Genomic DNA, 25,835 nt, shown 5'->3' with positions numbered 1-25,835 from the left:
GGGAGAAAGGTAGAGCTAGAGATAAATTTGACATGAAATGGACTGACAAAAGTTAATGATTAATCCATGTAATGAGATTAAAGCATAAGTTAAATGTCAGACTTGATTAATTGAAAGATTGGGTAAATCATAGCCATTGTTAGCCTCTGTACTCTTTGTCTTAATGTTGAGACAAGCTTGGGATGTTTGTTCAGATGTAGCTTCAGTAGGTGAACCAGGGTAATAATTTCGACACTGTTTGTATGGCAATAGGCATGGTTGACATTGCAAGACAGACGGTGGAGTTCCTGTATGAAGAGAATGGTGGCATTCCTCGTGATCTCTACCTCCCTACAATTGAAGATATCAAGGATGAGGCCAACAAGTTCACAATCGACAAAGTTCGCAAAGGTACCTTTCACTTACATCACTAGACCAACAAACCAAGTCAATGAACTCATTAAGGTGGAGTTTGCTTACTTCAGGTAACATCGGAAGTGTTGTATTGAAAAAGCAGCGATTTTACACAATTGTGCTCAGGCCTTTCCCTAAGGAGTTTTGCAAAGTGATTCATCTCAATTATTATCTACTTTTTTCAACACAGGCTTGACTGTGGTCATCCGCTGTCCAGACAGCAACAATACCAACAGCACCACAGGGGGAACAGCCCTGCCTAAGTTTGCTATCCGGGGCATGTTGAAGACCTTTGGTTTGCATGGCGTAGTGTTGGATGTGGATTCTGTAAGTGGACAATAAATGAGAAGTCTGTATTTTCTGTGCCATCATGGGAAATGTATCTGTAAACTCTTAACGTGCTCCTGTGTGTGTGTGTTCCTGTGTGTGTGTGAGTGAGTTTGCACACGTTAAAAGAATGTCAAGAAATGTGCTTATTTGTTGCTGCTTGACTATTTTGCAGTTATGGAATTGCTAATCATGTGTGTTCATCCAGGTGAATGAGCTAGTTCAGGTGGAGACCTACCTGCGGAGTGAGGGGGTGCTGGTGAGGTACTGGTACCCTATTGAGATGCTGGAGCGCCCACCTGCCGGATCTCGACGCACTGCGGCTAACGGCTTAGTTTCTCTAGACAGTAGCAACATTCAGATTCACAGGTAACACATGCATATATATGGGGACAAACATAATACACGCACCCTGTACAGATGCTCAAAATAATATCCAATTTTACCGCTTTGCTTTAGGGAGCTGCTTCGCTGTGAGAGTGCACTGGCTCGGTTATACTGCCGCATGGCCCTGCTCAACATCTTTGCCCCCAAGAGCCCCCACACCTTTACTCGTCTCTTTCACATACCAGCTATCCGTGACATCACCTTGGAACACCTGCAGCTTCTGTCCAATCAGCTGCTGGCTCCGCCTCTGCCCGGTGAGTGTAAATTTGTTTTAGGAATATGGGACACTCACTGTGAGCTACTTGAAAATGTATGTCTGGTTCTGTGAATTCTGTGCTGAATGCCGTTATGTTGTCCTTCCTGCAGATGGCACCATTAGCTCTAGTTCCATCCTACTGGCCCAGTCTGTGCTTAACAACCTCCAGGGACAAAGCTGCTCTCCCACAGACTTATTCTACCAGGGCAACGCTCAGCCCATCCGGGAGTGGCTGACCGTGGCCATCACCCGTGCCTTGCACCAGGGAGAGGAGAGCCTACTGGAGCTCACCAAGCAGATCTGCTGCTTCTTACAGGTCAGTCAATCAGTGCTTGGGTTTAATAAACTTTTCTCTAGATATGCACCTGCTTTGCAAAGATGGTAATCTTCCTTTTTTTAATGTTGTTCACTCTGGCAGAATGCACCAGAGCAGTTTACATCAGAGGAGTTTCCTGTGACCGAGTCAAAGGTTAGCATGGATGTCAGCTTTCCAGGTGCTGCATTTGTGATTGTATCCTGCAAGGAGAGCCAACTAGGCTGCCGCAAAGAGTGAGTTCATTGGCAATATTCAGATTCAGCGATTCATGATGAACCCAGATTTTAAATTTGCAACCCATGTCCTCCCCTATTAGCGTTTTTCATCTCTCTCCTGTCTTTTCCCTTCCACTACATTAGCTCGAGCCTGTACAAGGCTCCCTGGGCACGAGTCATGGTATATGGCCTGGGTCACAAAGTACGCAGAAACGGACAGTTAAATCTGATGGAAGCGGTGTGCTATCCCCTGGATGCCTCGCCTACCAACACAGGCCTCACTCCCCCTCCCACCACCAACCAATACCCCTCTGTCATCATCCCCACCGATAAGGTGCACATCAAACTGGGTGAGTATCTAGCCCTCCAAAAATGATTTTCATACAGGCTTTGCGTGAGGAAAACTTATCTGTTACGGCATGAGATTGAAACAGAAATCCTTTTCTCTTGCTTTTAGGGGTGTCGCCACCTCCTGGTGCTGTGCTGGTGCTGCACTCCTTGCCACTGGAGTTCCCTCTGGCCATGGCGTTTGCCGAGCAGCTGTTGACGTGGAAGCTGGGCGAGGGCAGTGAGCGATCAGAGGATGAGCTGGACACAGTGCCCTCATCTGTGCTGTTGCAGGTGGTAGAACTGCTAGGTAGGTGGAACACATTTATGGGCCTGATTTATTGGTCTGCTTTTGTAGTGCTTGCATATATCGGTATAATGCAACCATAATAAAATCTTACTCTATAATCAACCTACCAGGCACAAGAGATGATATCTTGCCCTGATAAATCTTATCTGACTTTTTTTATCCAAATTGTTATCCACATATTCATGATTTGAATGTTATTTTATACTTAAATAATCTTATTTGAATGTTAATTTATACTGTGGTTGTGTGGTATGCCTGTGTAGTTTCGCCAGCTTGGATGTCAAATCTTTGATGCTCAATATCCATTTAGAACCTTTTGCTTCCAAGTTTATGAAATGTTAGGAGGTTCATGCTTGTTCACGCCACATATCATCATCCTTCACTACTAACTCCATATTTGGAATTTTCATGTGTAAAATGCTGATGATTGGTGATGATTGATGGACAGGTCCCCACTTGCAGAACCTACAAATTCATGAAGTGTATGCTGCATTCTGTCAAACCTAGCATGATAAATCATGCCCAACATGCAAACATTCATCTCTATGGTTTCCCAAAATACATCTATAACTTTATAACTTTCAATATTTTCTGTGTTCTCTCTCTTATTGTTTTAGGAGGTTTGCTTTGGACCACTGATCTGGCTCCTTCCATCAAGGAACTCAGCTTCCACTTGCTAGGTGAGCTCTTCCGCAAGATCCACCACTTGGAGCAGCGCAAGAGCCCCGCTGGCCTGTCCAGCTCCATTGCTCTGCTGCTGAACCCCTGCCTGGCAGTACTCATGGCCCTACAGACGGAGCTCCGGAAGCTCTATGACCGGGAGACTCAGGGTTGGACAGCTGGTGGGGCCGGGGCGGGGGGTTCCTCGTCCGGGGGCGTCGCCTTGGCTCTGGGGGCGGAGCAGAGCCGGTTCTCCACCTACTTCCATGCTCTGATGGAGGTGTGTCTGGCTGTCGCAGAGGTCACGCTACCCCTCAACGTAGGAGGCTCTGCAGTTGGAGCCCTGTCCTCCACCAGCGCCCCCAACCTCAGCGACTCTTCCTCATCCTCGTCATCGTCCCCAGGCCAGACGCCCCAGAGCCCCAGCCTTCTGTCAAAGCGTAAGAAGGTGAAGATGAAGCGCGAGAGAGCAGCCGCCGCAGTGGCGGCGGCAGCCTCTGGGAAACGGGGAAGTGGAGGCACGCGGTTATCAGAGAGTGACAGTGCCCTGCTCAACATGGCGGGCAGCAAGCCTGAGGACATGCTGTGGTTCCACCGTGGCCTCACTCTCCTCATGATCCTACGACACCTCGCCAATAAGGACCCCCAGGGGCTGAGTGTGACCAGCGATGCGGTGACAGATGCCTGCCAGGCTTTGGTGGGTCCCACCGCCCACAGCCGCCTGCTGGTGCTCTCCGGCATCCCCACCCACCTAGAGGAGGCCGTGGTTCGTAGTGCCATACGCAGGGCCTGCAACGCACATGGGGGGCTCTTCAAAGATGAGATCTTCATCCCCCTGCAGGAAGAAGACCCCAAGAAGCCCAAGGCTGGAGCTGGGGTTTCCAGCCCTCAGGATGGCAAGGCAGGCCCTGAGCCCGAGCGTCCCTTCCCCAATAATGGAGGTCCCGAGAGCCCGGACAGCTCCAGCAGTGTGACTCCAGCTATGAGTGTGAGTGCTTCGGCCTCCACCAGCCAGACCTCTATCTGCAGCTCCCAGGGAGTCTCCCGCACTGCCAGTGAACTTTCTGTGGAGCAGGACGTGTTAGCTGGGCCTCCTCTCACTCCTGCTGCTGCAGCTTCTGCTGTCACCTACCCCCAGCAGGGCCCCCTAGACCCCCACACTGTTTCTAGTCAGGAGAGCCTCGATATCTCCCTGTGTAGCACGGGGAGCCTGGGGAGTCTGGGCAGTTTGGGGGAGCCTCTGGACAGCGCAGAAACAGCTTCGGTGTCAGAAGGGGGCTCCATGTACACAGTCACATCACTGGATAGCAATGCAATCATGGCCAGGCCCATCAAGGGCTATGCTGTCATTGAGGTGGGTTGTTTGAGAGATACCATAATACATTTTGTCTGTTTGGTTTTATGTTGTTTAGAAGGTAAGCAAGAGTACAGTAAGGAGAAACACTTATCTTTCTCTTCGTTGAATGTAGGTTCGATCCCGGGCAAAAGTGGAGAAAATTCGTGCCAGTCTTTTCAACAGCAGTGACCTGATTGGCTTGTCCAGTCTGGAAGGTGAAGAGGAGCTGATGGAGTTGACCAATGAGGAGATCCTCACAGCCTCCAGTGTTAACCAAAGCCTGTTTGACACACAGGGAAGCTCTGCACTTGAAGACTACTTTCTGGATAAGTCCATCAGAGGTTGGTATTTCATTCTATTTGTTTAGATATTTTTTGCTTATAGACAGTGATATTTGATCTCAAAATACTTAATCCTCCTAAATGATCTCTTTCCATGATTCAAGGGGACAAGCTCGTACCTGGAGCACGAGATGTTCTCACAGACATCTTTAAGAGCTGTGTGCACTCGGAGCAGATGCTGAGCCTCACACCGGCCAAGCCAGTTAAAGTGTCTGACATTTACCTCAGCAAGGAGCAGATCAACTCTCAGACCCCTGGAAACTTGCTGCATGTTTTCTTCACCAATGTTCGGCCTCCCAAGAAAGTACTCGAGGACCAGCTAACTCAGGTATAACACGAGAAGTGTTCAATAACCCATATGTACACTTTCTAGTACAGACATTCATATATTTGTGTATCCATGTTTGTCACAACACAAGATTTCACAGTGATTAAGCAAAGATGTTTTTGTTTTTTTTGTTTGTTTTTTCGCAGATTCTACGAAAGTATGGTACTCCCAAGCCCAACAAGAACAAGTACAGCAAGGCAGGCAAAGAGCAGCACCAAGGCAAGGTGGTGAGCACCAAGAGGCCCATCACCAAGCCTCCCACCAAGGAGAAGTCTGTGCTCAACAGTGTCAGGTGAGTCATTTCTCAAACCACAAATATGAAGCGCAAGATTTTCACATATGTTTTCCAGATACATTTCCACTTTGATCTGGTAATGAAGTGAATTTATTAGTCACATGCGCAATCTGGAACCCTAAGCAAATAAATTATAGAACTTGCAAATGGATCAATCTCAATTTTCCAAAACACAATGTAGCACCCAAGGCAACACCCATATTTTGTGGAGCTATGCCTGTCGTCACAGCCAGTTATGCTTGTCTCTGCCAGGACTGCATTGAGTGAGAAGAAGACGGTTCTGAAGCCCAAGTCTCCTGAGAAATCCAGACCTGATGAGAAAGATGTGGAAAAATCTCCTGCCAAGAAGCCTGAAGGTTGGCAATAATCACACACCATTTGTTAACTACACAATCAAAGGAAAATACACTTGCACATCAAGTGAAAACTTCATACAGATGGAAGACAGATTATTGTGGATCAAAACGATAGAAAGTGGAGTTCACACAATCTTTGCAAAATGCTCCCAAGAACGGTTTAATCTTTTCAATTTTGTCCCTTAAGAATGAGGCTAACCGTTGTATCTTTAATTTGAGCCTACTTCCATATCAGATGCATGCAGAATCGACCATGTCCCCATTCCCTCGCTTATTTTTGGCTATGATAATCTGTTTTCTCTGAATAATACGTCCTTTCTGGGCTTACTGCGGCTGCCGTCCCAGCTGTGGGATACTTCTATGATCCTGATATCTTCACATCAAGTATAAGAGGAAAATGTAGTCTCAAGTCAGATTTTAGTGATGATTTAATTGTCATATCACCAAATCTGAAATGAACTGGCCTAGGCATATATGTTTTTTTTCCCTCCATCTAAAGAATACTTTGCATAATATGATAATATTTAATGTATTGGTTTGCGACTTCAAAGACAGGGGTAAATTGTTGTGAAACCAGGAGCTGAGAATGACTGCTGCGCCTCACATACCACTTTCTCTTCTTCAGTCCCAGAGGAGAAGTACTTGACATTGGAGGGCTTCCATAAGTTTGCAGTGGACCGTGCCAAGCAGGACATCCGTAGCGTTTGGAGGGCAATTTTGGCTTGTGGTTATGACCTCCACTTTGAAAGGTGAGACTGGTAAAGCCGACCCCCCACCCCCACCGCTCCTAAGCCAGCACTCGTCGTAACTGACATTCCTCGACATACATTTCATTACAGTACGCTTTCCAGACACCGAACACACTGTGCTGTTGCGACAAAACATGTCAGATAGTGTACACAATGTACTGAATGAGACATTGACCACGTTGCCATGTTGAAACCCTGACAAAATCAAGTATTGAAATGATTATAAGAAACTTGTCTCTTCCGATTTATGAAACTTTTTAAGAGCAGAAGTTTTAAAGCTGCATTCTTGAGTGCAAAGCAAAGGCCCACATGTTATAGTGCCTCTCAATGAAATACAGTCGGTTGGCTAACTCAGACATGTGTAGGTTGATTTACATACAGATTTTTAGAAATATGCTTGGTCTCTTTGATGTTTGAGGAGTCATGTGCTGCCCATTATTTGATTGCCACACTTCTCATTTCATTGCGATACACTTGAAGTTAGCCTTTATCTGCTATGTTCAAAATTAAAGGAAGCATACTGGTTTGGAGGGATACAACATTAGACCAGCCTATTGCTGCATTTAGGACAATTTCTTAATGACATTACTTAATGACTCTATAAGCTAATGAAATTGTCAAAGATGCAAAAGTAGCAAGCTTCAGTAAGGTCGAAATATGGGCTAATTTTGTCTTATTTAATTACATAAAAAGCACTTGTCCACATGTCCAATGGAAGATTGTAATTCCAAAATGAAAAATAAAAAAATTGCTGACCTGAAACTTATTATCTACCTCACTTAAAAAGCAGAGGCTATAATTGTCTGTGTAATATTCACAGGCAAATATTGATCAATATTAAAAAATATGGAACAATGAAAATCATGCATAATTTTTTCCCCAGAATTGATTTATACCATTTTGGAATGAGTGTGCACATTTTAAAAAGAAGCCTGAGGTTCATACTTCAGAGTTCAAGTTCAAAGTGATAAATAGTTTATCTCCAGGGAAATGACTGCATGTTCATTTTTTAATATTTTTTGTTCATTTTTGACACCGTCAACTTCACAGTGGGAGCTATGTGTTTAACAGCAGCAATATCTCTGTACTAGGTGCACCTGTATAGACACTCGTCATGCCCAGAAGGCCTGTAGGAAGTGGAGTTTGGAGATGGACGTGGCTCTGGTCCAGTACATCAACAGGCTGTGCCGTCACCTGGCTATCACACCGGCCAGACTACACCCCCATGAGGTCTACCTGGACCCCAGTGATACCGCTGACCCACGTGTGGCCAGCCTGCTCAGTAAGTGGCCCGCTGGTTTGCTTGTCACTGCCTGTGTAGTACAGCATGTCTGCACACTTGTTTACTCATTCTGATTTATGTTTGTCTTTGTAGATGTGCCTGTGGAGAGCCTGCGTTTGCGCTTTGCTCTGCTGCAGTCCCTCAACAACACCCTGGAGAGTTTCTTCCTGCCACTAGTGGAGCTTAGACAAACACATACCTATCAAAACAGCATTGCAGCGCTGTTATGTGAGGCTAAAGGTGAGCGAGATCTCAACATCTCAGCACAGATCTGGGAGGTCAAGGGCACAAAGCCAACTGTCTATGTGGGTCAAGATGCAGTGCTGGTGTTGCTGTATCAGTCCATTGACCTATTTAGGAAACTCACCTTGATAAACATACCAAAACAGAGTCAGTCTGATCAGATCTTGTCCTTCGCACCTCTTCTTCCACCTCTTCTATCTCCACCTGTTATAGGTCTAGTCTTCTATGACACCAAGGTCACTGTAATGAACAGAGTACTGAATGCCACGGTACAGCGGACAGCTGACCATGCTGCCCCAGAGATTACACTGGACCCTCTGGAGATTGTGGGAGGTAAGCATTCCCTTCACTTATGTTTTTTTCTCTTGCCCATTATATGTCACTTGTGCTAAAACTTTGCATACATTTTTTGTGCGTGTGTCTCTGGCATGTGTCCTTCAGGAGAGATCAGATCGTCAGAGAATACATATTTCTGCCAGGCAGCACGGCAGCTGTCTTGCGTGCCCTCGTCCCAGCTTTGTGTGAAACTGGCCAGTGGAGGAGATCCCACCTACGCCTTCAACATCCGCTTCACTGGAGAGGAAGTCCATGGCACCAGTTAGGATCCCTCCTTTATGTCTTTGTTTTTCACTACTGCCTTGCACTCTTCTACCTGTTAAAGTGTTTTTTTCAGACCAAGCTCTATGAGCTATTCCAATGAAACTGTCTGTGTCTCCCCAGGTGGCTCCTTCAGACACTTCCTATGGCAGGTGTGTAAGGAGTTACAGAGCTCTGCTCTTTCCCTGCTGCTCCCCTGCCCCAGCGCTGCAGCCAACCGTAACAAGGTAGAGAAATGTTTTACGGTATCTGACCAATTGTATGTCTTATTTTTGGTATTTTAGAGACATTGTACTTCACCAGATGTCAGCTTGTGCACAAATGGTAATGCACAAACATGATTAGACTAATAAAATTAGGGTTAGGGTTAGTTTGAAATATTTGTCCAGGAACCAGTGTTTCCTTTAGATCTAGCTGCCGTGCTCCCAACCCCACAGCTGGAAAATTGCCCAAATTAATAAATACAATGAAAATTCATCATCTGACTCTGCTCAGCCTGCTAAAAAATAACAGTGAGTGACATGCTGCCACTAAGCTTTGTTGTGGGTGAGAGATTTAAACAGTTGCTGAATTATATTAAAAACTATTGTACCAGTGTTCCTGGCACAATAGAAAAGCAGATTGGCTACAGTTGATTTGCTAGATAACATCTGAGAAACAGCTCTCAGATGTCTGTTTCAGTGTATTTCAATTTCTCAAATCATCGGTTTCATATTTGTTGTTAAAATGCCAGTGAGATTACTAAAAATTCCCATCCCTAGAACACAGTCACTCTTAGAATCTGTTCTGGCTGAACACAACTTGTTATCACTGATGGCATAATTTGAATCACTTAGCTGTTGTCTGTTTTCCTCAGGGGAAGTACATCCTGACGCCTTGTCCTATCAGCTATGCGGAGGAACAGCTGCTGCACTTCTTTGGCCAGCTGCTTGGCATTGCCATTCGGGCAGACGTGCCGCTTCCTTTGGACCTGCTGAGCTCCTTTTGGAAAGGTCTGGTGGGTGAGCCGCTGGACCCAGAGCAGGACCTGCAGGAGGCCGACTTGCTCACCTACAACTATGTCAAGAAGTTTGACAATGTAAGGAATGAGTGCTGTTTATCCCATGTGCCTGCTTCTGATGAGTCAATAATACTTCTGCACCAGTTATTTCAATACTATGATTCCGAGTTCAGCATGACCCCCTGCTCTCTGACCCTCCAGGTGAGTGATGAGGCAGAGCTGGAGGCCCTGTGTGCCGAGATCTCGTCCCAGCACCACTCGGGAGAGAGCCCCGACTCCCCCAGCCGGCCCTGCTGCACCTTCACCTACGTCACTATGACTGGAGAGGATGTGGAGCTGTGTCAGGGAGGTCGCAGCCTCACTGTCAGGTAAAGGGAACTTGCTCAGATCGATGCTTTTGGGTTTTTTTAGCCTGTAGACTTCTGTTAACGTCTATGCGCAGTGTGGGATCACTTGTCATTTTCAGTTCTTTATCACGTTTCTACTAATCTACAAAACCCATCTTATTGTGGTCTGATCTCTTCATCCTTGTCTGGTGCTTGTTTACGTGTGTTTAGCTGGGAGAACAAGGATGTGTATGCGCGGGCGGTGCGGAGCCTCCGTCTGAGGGAGCTGCAGAATGTGGAGTGTATGACGGCGGTGCGTGCGGGGCTCGGCTCCATCATCCCCATGCAGCTGCTCACCATGCTGAGCCCCCTAGAGGTGGAGCTGCGCACCTGCGGCTTGCCTTACATTAACCTGGAATTCCTCAAGGTACTTACTACTTGCGTGTGAAATTGCATATTGGAATCAGTTTTACTACTTTACAAGAGAGAGTAGTGGTTTTCAGTTGGTGCATTAATGTTTAAATGTTAGGCAATGACACAGGTGTGCAGTTATCATGCGTTTAACAAGGGCTCAGAACTGAGGATGGGGGATGTTTTACTTCAAATAAATCTTATTTTCATATAGTCCAAATCAGAATGTTTGTAAACAAACAGATTGGCTATACTTCCGGGTGGATAACTCGCACCTGTCGGCAGCGGAAATGGTTTGTTTTAAGCAGCGGTAAATACGAGTCAACTAAACAAAACATTAGCAATTATGCCGAAATCGGGTTGTGTTTGGGGCTGTAATGCCAAATATAGCTTGGTACATAATGGATTAGGTTTAGGCTTTTTCCGTTTTAAACCAACCTAACGGAATCGGTGGATACAGATAATAGTTTACAGGCCGCCTGCAGCTACAGAACTGGGGACTGGCTGACAGCAACCACTCATGACCAGGTTTTGCGGCAGGCATTTTCTTACAGGTCAGTAATAAAAATGATAAACGTCGCTGTTGGGTAGCATAACGTTCAAGCTTGCTGGAGTTCAAGCTTGCAGACAGTAATACAGTCTCTCGGTTTTGCTAGTCCCGTTTGGGTCTAGCACAGCAGTAGCTTCGTTGTGACTGGCACTGCACTGCCAGTCCCAAGGCGTTCCATTAAAAAATGTTCGGGTAAAATCTTTCACTTCATGTAGGTAAGGTTTCCTGACCGAAATTTTGCCAACATGATAAGCTTTCTGAAATCCTTGAGCCCTTTTCTGTTACACGAGTAAACCATATTGTCAAAGTGCCATAAATGTTTTATCCGCAGGGTTTTTAATGGACCGCGGTTCAAGCACAGCACAAGTAGCTAAACACATGCAGTGGTTTGTGATCTGGCTTTGCTATCATACCCTGCTTTACAGTCAAGATGCTTTACAATCGAGTTTGAAAGTAAATAACCAACAGTCCACAGTTTCTACTATAAAGCAAAACACTAAAGAATGGCTGGTTTGAGGTTGCTTTGTTAGATCAGCACTTGAATTTGAACTTCTGCTCGCTGAATCACACTAACAGCCTACTTTGTGTCACTGGCTGTCACTGTTTGGCTATATAGCATAATATAAAATAAAAACAGAAAGTTATGGTTAATTTGTAAGACAGTGGCCAAAGCAGAACTGTTAAGCATTTCTAAACATTTTGGTAAAATATAGTAGTTTGTGGACACATGCTTAAATAGGCTATATATTTATTTTATGTTAGGTTATACACTAACAAATATCAACAGCAGTGACATCAGGAACTTCTCGTTTTCAGTGGCCAACCAGAACTACATAATGTCTGTGTATTTCTAATCACAAGAGCTTAAAAAGGGGTCTTACTTTGGTTAAATAACACGAAAAATACTGTAGCGCCGATGCAGCTCCACCGACGTTATCCACCTGGAAGTAAGTTCTTTGTTGTTGTGACGTCACGCTGTTATGGCCTATAGGTTAGTCATAAATCTCATCTAATTGTAATGCACCCTGCTCTCTCCCTCTGCAGGCTCACACTATGTATCAGGTGGGTCTGATGGAAACAGACCAGCACATTGAGTTCTTCTGGACCGCCCTGGAGATGTTCACTCAGGAAGAGCTCTGTAAGTTCATCAAGTTCGCCTGCAACCAGGAGCGCATCCCCTTCACTTGCCCCTGCAAGGACGGGGGGCCCGACACCGCCCACGTTCCGCCGTACCCCATGAAGATCGCCCCTCCTGATGGAGCAGCAGGTAATAAGCGAAGCGGAGAGCGAAGCTGCAGGACAGACAGAAGTGTGACACGAGGACTCCTATCTCTGCTCGACGTCCTCTTTGAGCAGAAACACTGATAGTGATTATCATAGCAGCTCATATTGTCTTTCAATCTTAAACAGACTTTGAACATCTTGTTTGCTATTTTTGTCCACCCTGGCTTTATTGTGTCTGTAAATTAGTAAGTGTTGTATTATGGAGAGATACTGGGCAGTTTCACAGGTAGGAAGACATGGCCTTAGATCTCTGATGTGTGGTGTTTTACTGTATATCCTTCACAGTGTGTTTCTGCAAAGACTCTATTATCTTTTATTGTTTTATCACCTAAACAAGTCCATGTGTGTCATCATGTTCAACACTTGTTCCACAGCAACTCATTTGCCTCCCACAGTTACATGAACACCTCCAGGGGACAAACATGCATGACAAAACTCTCACGTTGGAAGGGAGGTAGTAGCTGGTCTATCCTAACACACATTCCTGTTTGTCTGCCCTCCAGGTCAGCCAGACTCACGCTACATCCGCGTGGAGACCTGCATGTTCATGGTGAAGCTGCCCCAGTACACTTCTTTGGATGTGATGCTGGAGAAACTGCGTTATGCCATCCACTACCGCGAGGACCCACTCAGCGGCTAGGAAGACTTGATAAACACCGCTTCCTCCGTTCATTGAACAGACAGTCCACCCCTCTGCTCCCGTCTCCTTCTGCCTAACCTTCCTCCCCTGCCCACCTTCACCCCCCACTCTCCTGGACCTTCCTCTGAGACAGCCCGCTCAAGTCCTTTATGCTCCGCTGCTCCATAAAAAACTTTTTATTTTTTATTTTACTGGTAATGTTTTGCATGTGTACCCTTGCTTCATTTGACTCACAAATACACATATTACACAAATTGCGCATTTCAGGAGTATGTTTGATGTGTATTTTTGGAGGAATCTGAGGGAGATTATCCCCACTAGTCCTGACACTGTTGACAGTGTCTGTTCTGGTTGCACTGAGGTTTAGGATGGCATTGAGGTGCACAACTGTGACACAGTACAGTGCATTCTCTTTTTGTTAGCCTTCTCCACGTTTCGTCCCATCTTCCCCCACCCCCCACCTTTTACAGAGGGTTTAGTCCTAACTGCCTCCCTAGGTTGAATATTACGAGGTTAGGTCATGTTTTGCAAATTTAACAACATAATGGGATGACATCAGACTAGCACTTTAGAATTGCAAGTTCAATTCATGTGTGCTGCACTGTCTTTCTGTGCTACTATTTTAATATTCAAATAAAAACAGTTTGACTGGTCTCAGCAAAAGGAGTCTAGTCTCAGTTGCTGGACTTTGCAAGGAAAGCATATACATTTTGTTAATCTCCTAATGCTTAACCTAGCTGCCTCCCTCTGACTCCCCTCTGTGGGAGACGCTCTGATACATGCCTTTACTACAGGTACCTCTTTCTGGAGAGGGTGACGCTGACTGTGTGTGAAAAGAGAACCCTAATGATTTGTAGAATGAAGAGGTCTTGGTTTGATGTTTGAGATGGAGGTGCGCCTACTATCAGAAAAAGGAACTCTATAATGCTGCCTATTTCTGACCACATCAGCTATCAGCAGGCAGAACATGTGAACAAGTGCTGTATAGGATATTATGTAGTTACTGCCTGTAAAAAAAAAATGAACTGCTAATGGACGAAACTAACTTATCTGCCTATATAAACAGTGAATATATTTTATTCAAGTCTCTGAAGAGAGGGTATTTAAGTCATGTACAAAGTCATATTAATCTATTAGTTTATGAAATTGCTCTTTGATTTTAAATATCCTAGTAGCTGTGGCAGCATGGTAGGTCAGGTAGACTGGAGCTCTACCTGGATGCCAGGGGAGCCCCGCTGGTTGCTGGGTCTGCTATACTTGCATTCGGGTTTATGAAACCTGCGTTGCTTTGTGAAAAGGGAGGGAGATGTTGTTCTCCCGAGCTGCTCTCCCACACTGCTTGTGTGCTACTGCTACTGAATGTGCAACGAATCCCCCCGCTCCCCAACATACACAATCCACACACACACACACCGGGGGGCGGCGGATTATCTTAAGTTCTGCCTTTCAATGGTTTTCTTTTATGAAAGAACAGGATTCTGCTGTTTTTGTTTGTTCATTTTACCCATAACCAAATGTTTAGCTGTGTAAAAACTTAACAGAAAAAAAATATGTAAATAGACTTTTAAGTTATGTTTGATGGCAGTTTTTATTAATTGCTAATTCACTTCACCTTATAATTTTTGTTTTTGGTTTGCACTACTCTTCCATGAAAAGATTCTAAAATGAGCAAACTAGGAGATGTCTGTTGGATATCCAGTTTGTTGGGTTTTTATTTTTTACGAATTTTGAAATTACCAGTAATCTATCACCTTTGTCTTGTACTCAGATGGATTCTATCTCTTCTACTCATGGTGAAACATGTTTTCTTGTGTGAGTAAAATCGCCATTTTACTTGGATAGAACTGAAGAACACAACAGAAGTCGATGATTGATATTTGACATGTATTGGATGGTTGAATTGCTTGCAAGTTTGGTTTTGGTTCTGTTCTTTTGAAGGGTTTACCGCTGCTAACAGGGACGCTCTCTCTCTCTTACTTCCTCCTTTGGGGGAGTGGAGAAGATCATAAAAAGGACATATCCATACAAAGAGGTGTTGCGATAAGAAAATGTGTGCTGTACATTTACTTGATATTTATTACAATTATTTATGGTTGCATTAACTTAACTTTTACTGTCTTACCTCTGCACATCAGAAACTTAACACATATCTAAAATGGATTATACAGATGTAAAGAATCAGATGGCGTTTGAGATTTCTGTGTCACAATAAAGAAATGTCTTGATGTACAAATGCTGTTTGGTGATTATCCTGCTTTGAATCTTTTTCTGCATGTTTACCTAGACACTAAATTTTCTGTTATGATTTGCTAAATTCAGTTTTCTTTGAGATATTGCTCAGATATACAAACACTGTATTCAGGCAAAATACAGGATGTTACAGCCAAAGATGTATTCAAATATAAAATCCCCAAAGAGTGGGTGCTTTGCGTACTTGAATCTAATTCTGAGGGTGCAGTGTTGAAAAGGCAGGCAAATTGCATAACAGACTTGCTTGTCATGTGTCCACATAGACAATCGATGAGTGTTGATCATGATGAATGAAGCAGGCTTTTATCCTCTTTCCTCCTTTTGGTCATGCTTTTTATGTAAGGCCCTGCTCCCCAGTCTCGTTACATCACTGCCTGTAAACCAGACACCTTTTGAGAGCAGCAAGTGCCGGGCTTGGCCAGTTCTAGCCGGATCTCAGTTATGCTCCTGACTGTGACTCTGACTCACCCTATCACCCTGTGCTATACATTGAGCCCCATTTTGTGTCATACTCAAAGGGGATACACCTAAAAATAAAGTTTGAAAGTTGAATTTCTTCAACAAAGCCCAAGAAATTGATCTGGTTTCTGATATGGTATTTTGTGTGTTTTTAGGTGGAATTTCAGGTGATATGTCTCATTCAAGTCTGTAAGATTTACTTGGCCACCCAATAGAACTACTGTGGAGTAGATGTTTTGCTTGAGGGCTGCACTTGTATCACAAATGACAAATACTTGAACTTCTAATACCCAGGTTCAGTGTAAACTTCTACAGTGCACTCAATATGCACAATAGTACTATTCTCCGGTAAAACAATCAATTTTATGTCCAGAAATATAAGTCATTTAGTAATTTGGGGTTGATTTTTCCTTTAGTTTTGAGGTGATTGTTGCCTTTTTCCTGTAGACTGCTAGGGAAGGCTACCATGGAGAAATTCCAGGAATGTTTTCAACATGTTGACAGGTCTGTTTGATGGGGGAACCAATCAGCTGTTGCCCACTGGCAGCTGACTCTTCTCCTCCAGAGGCAAGGGCCCTCCACCCCTGTTTTAATGGCCTCTCGACCAATGAAACAGCAGGAACGGGTCACAGCCCTAAAAATCCAGCCTATTGAATGATGGGAAGTTCAGTGCATTCAAAAGTTGTGGAAGACTTCCGCTGTGGTCCCTCTGAAACTTGAGGCTGACCCATTAACACAGCTTCTCAGGAGACCCAAAGGTCATATTACAGCAGTGAGGCCTTTTGACCTGGCTGGAGTACACTGCTGCTCAAATACATTCATCACTGTTAGAAATATAAAAGTACAGGGAAACACACCCTCCGTGTCAAACGAGCTCACTCACTGGTTGTTAGAGGTTACAGGTTATATTTAAAAAGGATCACAATTAATGTTCAAGGACGGGATACATACCAAGTGTTTCTTATGACATAATGAACAACTGAGTTACATCACAGGCTCCTTTGTGCTATAGATAGTTTAATGGTGTGGGAGGGGGGGACTTTTTAAATTAGCTCTAAATTGATAGAGAGTATTGAGAGAGAGTATTCCGATGTGTTTTGGAATGTGCAAAATTTCAGAAGAATTTCACAATCAATCAATTTAGAGGTTATTTTGCTCCCTGCTCTGCTCATAAATGACTTGATATTTAAAGAGTCATGGCACGTCTGTGTGAACATGGTGCCTCATGCATGCATTAGTCAAGTAGAAAGCAAATAAAAACACAGAAGTCCTGTGACAAACAAAAATACATATTTTTTAAGGACTGTTATCCAAAACTGCCTGGCTTAAGTCTTTTTTCATAAACTTTTCACTACATATGTACAAAGTACTGTACATTTTTATAATTTTAGCTGATGTTTTAGATATCAGAGAAAGCCTAAACCAGCTCAACCCCATCACGCGCTGCAGTGAACAGGCATGTGATAACAGAATATTGTATCTGCTATCCAGGCATTTAAATTGCTTGTCTTTTCACCTACGTCTTGGCTGTTACCAGATATTCCAGAGTTGCCTTTAAGGAATGAATGTAAAACTGTTAGCAAAGTCCAACTGTGTGTTTAAGTGCAATGTGGTCCGGAGAGTGAACACCAAATGAGAAGCTTGCAGGAATGTTGTGTGGTAGAGGCTGGAGTCTATAGAGAGCAGAATGTCCTGGGCTTTACATGCCAACTGCAGGCAGGATGGACAAACATGTCATGGGAGGGAAACAAGTCTTTTGGCGCGGCATTCAGGAAATATAATTTATTCATATTTAAATACATAAAGTACAAAAGCAGGAGAACAACATACAATCACTTTTACATAAACATGCTAAAATGTGAATACAACCTCAAGTTTTTTTTTCATTCAAAGAGGTCTTTCTATTCAACAACTCCCTCTGCCAGAGTAGCATCTCTCTTCATAACTATCACAATTTTTGCAAGATGCTCTTTCAAACTCCCTCCAGCAGCTCACCCATCAGCGCGTCAGTCTCGGCGCTCAGGAGAATGTCACAGTCTGGAATGATTTGGCCCATGGGGCACGTCTCCTGTTCACATGCTCCAAATGTGTTTAATATGTATATGGATCTACGGTTGAAAGCATTCAGTTGATGGCGGAATGGAGGGACGGAGAAAAGGTCAGCAACACCTGAGACGATCCTCCAAGCTAGACAATACCTAGCTGTTTCTTCAGCCTCCTCAGCTGCTCCATGCTGATGTTGTTGCCGCCGCACACCACGATGACCACAGGCCCCAGGTGCTGTGCCAGCTTGCCCTCCTTCTGCAGCCTTTTGATAATGTCACAGTACACCGCTGCCAGCGCCGCACCGCAGGCGGGCTCCACCAGGACCTTCTCATCATCTGCAGATAGAGGAGAGACAAGGGGAGATCAGTCTCAGGGATGCTTTTTGGCATTTTAGATGTGTGGCGGGTAAACATCTGTTCGGACACAGGTAGTACTCACCAACAAAGCATTCGACGGCTTTAACGGCCTCCTGGTCTGTGACTAGTTCTGAGAAAACGGTGTGCTCGCCAACCAGTTTCAGAGTCTGCGCAGACACCCGTGTCAGGCCCAGTGTTGTGGCAATACTTGAAACCAGAAAAACAAATATTTCCTGTTACCATAAAGACAACAAATAAGCAACAACAAAAGGCTGAATAATGATGCTATTGTTTGGGTGTTATGGTGTCTAGGAGTGGGTCTTGTACCTGGTAATTGCAGGCAAAGTGACCAGCTCACCAGCCTTCATGGCTGCATTGAGGCTGTGTGCTCCCACGGTTTCCATGGCTACGATGGGCACGTCAGCCCAGCCCGCACGCCGCAGCCCCTCCACCACTCCATTCAGCAGGCCTCCGCCTCCCACCGACAGCACTATCGCTCCTGGCTTCTCCCTCAGCTCTTCCTCCAGCTCCTTCACCAGAGACGTGTGGCCTTCCCTGCACACACAAACCAAACCCTGCCTGGTCAGATTCTTGGAAAATCAACACCCATTCCTGACAAACTGTGCTGGCTGAGATCTGAATTCTATGTTCTTCTTTAAAGCAGCAATTCTGCCTTAAAATGAAACAGTGTTTTTATAAAATGCTGATCATGCTAGATGTAGCCCATATTAGTAATTATTTATGGTTGCATTGACTCTTTGACTGTGACATCCACCATATAAATGCGTCTAGTATGACTCAAGTTCAGCAATCTCTAAGACGTTTTGTATTATCTGGCATCCCTACTAGTGTAAATGACTGTGATAAGATATGTCTGACATTTCTGACATCACACCTCATTCAAGCCGCTGCAACTGTTATCAATAACACAAAAATGTGTTTCACTGGAAGTGAATGATAACACAGATGCTACAATCAGTAACTTGCACAACATTCTAAAACACTTTCATTTCCTTTGGTGTAGAGTGGAACCTATCTTATCACTTATCCCTCTTTATCTTCTGATGAGTGATAGATTACTGCGACAAGCACTTCTGCACAGAGTACACAGTAATGTAAATGTTATCAAAGAGCGGTGAACCGTCTCTGAGTCGACAGACAGGTTTGAGACTGTTTCTCACCAGATGAGGGGATCATCAAAGGGAGAGATGAAAATCCAGCCGGGGTTGTTAGCCACAAGCTGTTGTCCATATTCAATGCTTTCATTGAGAGCCTGAAACAGAAAAGAAAACACGTCTTTATAGAAACTACTACATCTCTTTTAAAATATTCTACCATCTTTACCAACACCAACCATTACTTGGATTTATATTTCTTTATGCTGAAATAATGTAATTCTGTATGTCACTGGTGTAAATATACCATAACACTGAAATGTTTTAAAAGTAAAGGATGCATATTTGGAAACCATAACCTATGGATTAGCTAACCTTGCCATGAATGATCACACTGGCACCCTCGTCCTTCAGCCTCTCCACTGTTGGGTTAGGGGTGACACTTGGCACCACGATGGTGGCCGGGATCCCAAGCTGACGGGCAGAATAGGCCGCTGCCATCCCAGCATTTCCTCCTGTTAGGTCCCAAAGCATCAGTTATGACACAAACACACACACACACCAACAGTGCCAGACACAATTATTTTTTAAATGTAGCCTTTGATTTGCTGCTCACCTGAACAGCAGACGAATCGCTTGCAGCCTCGCTCGGCCCACTGCAAGACAAGCCCAAGACACATTACTATCAAAACCCTCACATGTTAAAGTCACTGCTCCCTGCAGTATCTGGGCTATAAACCCATGATTGCAGATCATCACAGCAACCCGGTGTTCAGGCTGGAGCTGACCCTCTTAAACTGGTCTGCACTGGCTCTTTTGGGAATATGCTAATCTTTTCTCTCTCTCCCTCCTCCTCCCTCCATCACCACCACCCTCTGACTCATTGAGCTGTTTGGGCCCCTTGTAAACAAGAACAAATGAGGAGACACCATCACCCTGCTGGAATACAATATCTCTCCTGGCTTACTGATAGAACCTGGCACAGGAGGGAGTTACTCACTGTTTTGCAGAGGTGCCCAATGCCCCTGATCTTGAAGGATCCCGTGGGCTGGGACGAGTCCAGTTTTAGGTAAACAGATGTCCCTGCCACTTTAGTCAGGGCAAGGCTCTCCCTCACTGGGGTGGCCACATGAAGAGGGTGCTGGGTCTTCATCTCACTGTGGGGCAGACAAGCAGAGACATTAACAGAGTAAATGGTGCACCTGAATATACTCAAACCTGAACACCAGGCAGAAAACAAAAAAACAAAAAAAATAAAAAAATAAATTTGACTGCTAGCAGGTGTGACTGAATAACCCCAATGGATAATAATCAAACTTATTATTTTAGTGATTACCTCTCAATGTATTTTACATAGATCACTGATGAATGAATACATCTTGTAATTTTTTCCCCTTCCTTACCTGATTCAAATAGATGAGAAGACAAGAAGTTGTGATGGATATTAGATGACTCCAAACTTCCTTTTTCCTTTGCCCCTCACATCTGACTGCATATATATACCTAGTGCTGCTGGGGGCTTGGCAAAGGGCCCCCCACTTGCAGACCAATCACAGTTAGGCACTCCTCTGCCACTAGACCACTCCCAGTGACTGGGAGGATGAGGCAGGTGGAAGATGAATGAGATTCCACCCCATAAGGAATTTCATCCCATTTTATTTGACATCAACATGAGGTTGTTTGGGATGAGTCTGATCTAGTATTCATATTATGTTCACTGACTGGTAGGACTGTCGCATGGAATGGGAATGGGAACAGAACCAGCTGGCTTTTTATTGTGGCAGTTTTATATTGGCAGTGTCACCAGAAAGGCACGTTTTATTCTATTCTAAGAGAACCTGTTCTCATGCAAACTTTTTTCCACTGTTTTTTTTCTATTATTAGGATTTCACCCTCATCTTACCTCCTTAGAAATTATATAAGTACTCGATCACAATTTCACACACTGTCCTCTGCACGCACCTCTCCCCTCTAAAGGAGATGCAGGCACTGCTGGCATTACCAAAAGAGTCGCTACTATTTTGGCTCCAATCCCCGACTACCAAAAGCGGGCTCCCTTCCTCTGGGACACCTTGAGCAGACACTCTTTAGAGGCAGCAAAATGTCACACTGACGGCTCAAACCTGACTGATCCGGATCAGGGCCTAAAAGAAGAAGAAGAAAAAAGTTTCAACTACTTATAAAGAAGTAGCCATAGGTCTAGCTGAAAAGGCAAACAATTCGGAACCCCAAAGCACAGTAAAAACAAAGTCTTTTGCATGATAAGAAAATGTCTACATTAGTCAAATCAATGCACCAATGCAAAAATCAGATTGCCAAGAGAGAACATACATACAAACAATATTGTAGGCTGCTAGTATTTTTAGGGCAACATAGAAATGTCTAAGCTTTCCAAAAATCGATAGCCAGTTTTTCATGGCTTAAAATTTGTGTCACTGTCATGGCTGTAAAGTTGGCGCAGTCCTGACATCACTGATTATAACAAAATTGGATTTTAACACCTGCTTATTACAGCAACAAAGAGATTTGGGCTTTCCACAAATAAAAAAAAATCGTTTGTAGCTCAGTTCAAACACTGAGTCAGTGTCTCAATATAGCCTTTTGGTGCAGGCGTGACCATAATCAACAGTCCTGAATACGATGATTATGCTGTTTTTGTTGCGCCAAGGCGCACAAGGCTTCAGCAGCATCGCACTGCAGATAGATCAACATTTTCTTCATAATTGCACTTTCGATTTGTGACAGCGTCAGTACAAGGCCATTTCGGAGTTGGACCTAAGCTACAGCAGATCTACGGTAACCCATGTGTGAGTAAACTAGGCTAACGTGTTCAATGCTGAGTCACACTTCCAAGCAGCGTGTTTGACAAACTGCTCTTGGTTCCTCAGGAGAAAAATACTAGGAAAACAGAGTCTGGCTCGAATTCAAAAGTGAATTTATCATAAGGCCTTATACTGTAAGCTGGAGGAGCCCTGTAAAACTATGTGCTTCATGTCATTCTTTCCTTGTGAACTGCCTACAAGGCAAAGCACTCCCAGGGTGATGTTTACATTTTCATTGTTTTCATCATATGGTTGCATTGACAAAACAATAATAATTTAGCCTACTTCAGGCTGTGTATCTATTGTAGGCCTGTAGTGACTGCATGGTGTGGAGACAGTGGGTACCAGCAGGTCTACTTGAGCTACTTTTCATCAAGATAATTAGGACAGTCAGTCAGGGGAAATAGTTGTCAGACAGCGCACTCTAGTGGCGTATAGTAAAACCTGCTGGATCTCATTTTACACTTTAACCCTTTGCCAGGTGAAACTGGCGGGGAGAGTACACACACATAAACCCACCTTACCCAGCTTTTATTTGCGGAATACAGTTTACCCACGCTTTAAGGCTAGCATAAATCGTTATGAGAATTTGTGAAATTCAAAGTAATCATCATGGTAAGTACATCAAAGTCATGTAAGTTATACGGGTCTTTAACGGTAGAAAAAACCCCATAAATGGACACTAGAAAGGCCAGTGGCTTTTGGGTTCTAAGAGAAGGCCAACAAACCGTCAGCCGAAGTAGGTGAAAGTATAATTAGCCTATAACTCTACTATTAACTTGCATGATATATTGAAAGCTGAGCCTACTTCAATTCTAAAATTCAGCTGACCACGGCTTGGCCTTGCTAGAGTTAAGGCGTTTCTATTAATGTTTGTTTATATTGGTAGTTGTTCGCCTTAGGATGACCACCAACGGTCAAACCGTCGCTTACTTACCCTTTAATGTAGCCTACTACCACACATCACTGGGAATGCAGTACACACTTGCCGGGACGGTTGAGCACCGGGTTGTTAGGCTACTGACTGTTATACTGACTGAATTTTCTAACAAGTTTAAATGTCGAGGTACAGTGTGAGGACATTTTCTCAAAAGGTACAGTACAAGGAATTAGCTAGTGGGTTAAATGTATCTAACGTCAGACACAGGTGAAGCTAGCAACTTGACGGTTATTTCAACTCTTAAGACACTAGGCCTCCCTTAAAGATTTGGTTACTTAAGGTGGATTTTAACGTTTTAAGTGGATTGTCACATTTTTGAATAGTACATAAAGGGCAGAACTGAGTCATAAATTCATTAATTCCGCTTTCTTTTTCCCAACTTTAGGCTCCCACAGACCTCGCCAGTCAAACCATGCCTCCCACCGCACAGTGCACAAGAAATCCGCTATGGCAACAGGGGAAAAAGGGCAAGAAAAAAAAAGGAAAAGATTTGACAACATGGCGCACTTTCCTTGAGAAAAGTTTCTTCTGAACGCCAAACAGCCCAGTTTTTGTGGATTTTCCGCACAGTTTGTCGACACTCGCACTGCAGCGTACACATTTTGGATGAATTTTTGAACAGCTCTTGATGCATAAACAGTCGTGGCTGTGCGTTTATAAATCAACGAGGACTGTGATGGGATGAGAGCGATAACCCGTTGCAGAAGCCAAAGCAGTCAGACAGGATGGAGAAGCAAGCGACTCTGAAAGAAAAGGTAAATAGATCTTAAAAACAACTCATTTCTACGCAATTATGCGAGCTGCCATTATTGTAGTTGTTAACATTTTATTACCCCCTAAATAACACGTTATACTCTGCGTCCTGGACAGGAAATACCAAATGACCATTCCTGCGAAAACCTCGTAAAGGGCTTTCTATCGATTTTCCAGTCATGCATACTGTAGCAGCACACTAGATGATACATAGTGTGGGCTCTCTTGGCTCAAATAATAGGCAACACTGTATGTGATTTAAAGGTCATTGTTGAAGATCATACTGATTACAAAACAGGCTATGAGCCAGCTGTCACACTGATGTTATTTTGCTGTTGCATGAACACAAGCGCTTGCAGTGCCAAAATGCTACAGTGGCGATAACACGTCTGCAGTTTGTGTGTATTGCCAAAAGCAAATCCATATAATTTCCCTGCAAAAGTATGAGTAGCCTGTGTGTGTATAAATATCTGCCTTTGGAGTGATGAGTTAATGAGTTAATGCCTCTCTCTCTTTCTCTCTCTCTCTCCCTCTCTCTCCCTCTCTGTGTGTGTCTCTCTCTTTCCTTATGATTAAGCTGGTAGGGTGTTTTCTTTATTGGTCTACAGGGAGCCCGATTGGTCTAGGCTCTTATTATCTCCCTAACTCTCCACCCTTCCTGCCCAGTGCCCACATACACAGTCCCTAGTATGTTATGCCAGACAAGACAGTACACAGTGAATGTTACTATAAAATCATGCCGATTAGTGCCTCCTGTCTGGATGAAGGTGTGCTAATCTGGAAATCAGATGGTCAGTTGTTTTGCCTGACTTTTCTTTGTGAGTCAGCTTCTGAACACAAGTAAACATATTAAAATGCGATAAATTGCTTTAGTCTAGATGTGGTGATCAGTCCCTCACTCTGTTTGTCTCTTTCTGAGGGGCGGGTTGCCTTTCAACGCAACCTTTTAACAATAGTAAACACTTGCTTCAACAGCAAACCCCCCCCACAACATTACAGTTGATTATCAATAGTTGATGTTCAGTCTTAGAGCACAACTGCTCTAATCTGAACAGTATCTTTAACAGTCTAGTTGCATTGGTTATTCCAGGTAAAACACTCTGGAAGGTTTTAAAGCTAAGGCAGGAGACCTAACCTTCCCATGTTCTCATAAGCTATTAGGCATTTTGGTGATTATCATTGACAGACGAATTAGAAAATGTGGGAGAAGATGCAAGCAAAAGGGTGTAAGAAAACAAGTGATTGGTACACTACTGTAACTTGATGTTGACTCTGCTTGATACCCAAAGCCCTCATGTCTGCTTCTTCTACTCTCTCGGCCTCTGGAAGTAATTACCAAGCCTGCCCTATCCCAGAATTCAGTCTGAGGAGGTGTGGCGAGAGAGAGGTATAGTGGAAGCTAGCCCCAAACACATGCAACCCAAGATTAATTTCATGATTCAGTAATACTCAGCAAAGCATCCCTGTCCAGAGGAGACAGATAGCACTACTGATCTACTTTCTAAATAAAAGGGTAGAGGCAAGAGACATGGTACCTATAAACGTTCCTCTGCTTGTCGTGGTTGGATAATAATCCTCCTGTGAAGCTACTTTAATTGATGCAGTTAGTTTGCCAGCCTATTAGTTATAAAGCATAAACTCTGTGTGGGATATGAATGGACAAAATAATAGATCAAATCCCTCCATAATGCAGTCGGCTTTGCTGTAAGGTAGGTCTGTCTTGCTAGGCTGGGAGAACCCCTATCAGTGCAATGTAAAACTCTTTCAGAAGTTTTTAGTAGAACTCCAAACCATGGTTAAATGTCGAAACCGCTGTACAAAATACAATAAAAAGTAATGAAAACTGAACTTCTTAGTGCATATTTAGTTACCTTGTAAATGTCAGAATTGTGAAGTCTTAGAATTCGTGTGAACCCTTTTTTTAATGACACTTTATGACTGTTTCATGGTTGCACACCTCTGGACTTGAAACCTGCACCTTTCTTGCCTTGCAGTAGTGAACTTAGCCACTAGATCAAGCAACAATGGAGACAGACTCAGTACCAGTATTGATAACTAACTCTGGGTTTTGATTAACATAGAAAACTTTGTTTTATATGATTAGCACACATTACACATTTACAATAATAAAAAAAGTCATACTTCTTAATTTTAACAACAAACAT

At 43.8% G+C, this 25,835-nt stretch overlaps 3 protein-coding genes across 3 annotated transcripts in view; 2 read left to right on the top strand and 1 right to left on the bottom strand.

Annotated features, from left to right (window-relative positions):
- The window catches only part of LOC139645407 (probable E3 ubiquitin-protein ligase HECTD4), a 46,435-nt gene extending 31,313 nt beyond the window's left edge, over positions 1-15,122 (top strand). Inside the window, exons 53-76 of the mRNA XM_071521104.1 lie at positions 253-390; positions 584-720; positions 929-1,089; positions 1,180-1,361; positions 1,474-1,679; positions 1,782-1,912; positions 2,039-2,244; positions 2,352-2,531; positions 3,149-4,545; positions 4,661-4,868; positions 4,973-5,196; positions 5,343-5,488; positions 5,744-5,847; positions 6,473-6,596; positions 7,688-7,878; positions 7,972-8,118; positions 8,335-8,454; positions 8,563-8,718; positions 8,842-8,945; positions 9,575-9,796; positions 9,920-10,086; positions 10,276-10,471; positions 12,050-12,272; positions 12,793-15,122. Coding sequence (XP_071377205.1) covers positions 253-390; positions 584-720; positions 929-1,089; positions 1,180-1,361; positions 1,474-1,679; positions 1,782-1,912; positions 2,039-2,244; positions 2,352-2,531; positions 3,149-4,545; positions 4,661-4,868; positions 4,973-5,196; positions 5,343-5,488; positions 5,744-5,847; positions 6,473-6,596; positions 7,688-7,878; positions 7,972-8,118; positions 8,335-8,454; positions 8,563-8,718; positions 8,842-8,945; positions 9,575-9,796; positions 9,920-10,086; positions 10,276-10,471; positions 12,050-12,272; positions 12,793-12,929 — 5,207 coding nt within the window. The 3' untranslated portion in view covers positions 12,930-15,122. The remainder of the gene's footprint in view (positions 1-252; positions 391-583; positions 721-928; positions 1,090-1,179; positions 1,362-1,473; positions 1,680-1,781; positions 1,913-2,038; positions 2,245-2,351; positions 2,532-3,148; positions 4,546-4,660; positions 4,869-4,972; positions 5,197-5,342; positions 5,489-5,743; positions 5,848-6,472; positions 6,597-7,687; positions 7,879-7,971; positions 8,119-8,334; positions 8,455-8,562; positions 8,719-8,841; positions 8,946-9,574; positions 9,797-9,919; positions 10,087-10,275; positions 10,472-12,049; positions 12,273-12,792) is intronic.
- Positions 15,123-17,825: 2,703 nt separating this feature from the next.
- On the bottom strand, positions 17,826-20,308 carry LOC139645408 (L-serine dehydratase/L-threonine deaminase-like). The gene is made up of 7 exons (XM_071521105.1): positions 20,156-20,308; positions 19,772-19,811; positions 19,531-19,670; positions 19,222-19,313; positions 18,368-18,595; positions 18,123-18,247; positions 17,826-18,019 (listed from the first exon to the last, which is right to left on the bottom strand). The coding sequence occupies exons 1-7, from the start codon at positions 20,306-20,308 to the stop codon at positions 17,826-17,828; spliced, it is 972 nt and encodes a 323-aa protein (XP_071377206.1).
- A 3,334-nt stretch (positions 20,309-23,642) lies between these two features.
- The window catches only part of LOC139645421 (tetratricopeptide repeat protein 28-like), a 171,229-nt gene continuing 169,036 nt past the window's right edge, over positions 23,643-25,835 (top strand). Inside the window, exon 1 of the mRNA XM_071521123.1 lies at positions 23,643-23,672. Coding sequence (XP_071377224.1) covers positions 23,643-23,672 — 30 coding nt within the window. The remainder of the gene's footprint in view (positions 23,673-25,835) is intronic.

This window comes from Centroberyx affinis, unplaced genomic scaffold (assembly GCF_046629955.1).
Source record: "Centroberyx affinis isolate AG114_WGS23_722 - 3 ecotype Tasmania unplaced genomic scaffold, CSIRO-AGI_Caff_v1 ptg000859l_1, whole genome shotgun sequence".
Taxonomy (NCBI): domain Eukaryota; kingdom Metazoa; phylum Chordata; class Actinopteri; order Beryciformes; family Berycidae; genus Centroberyx; species Centroberyx affinis.
Note: the sequence above shows the minus strand (reverse complement) of the source record. Positions and strands in the feature narration are given on the sequence as shown.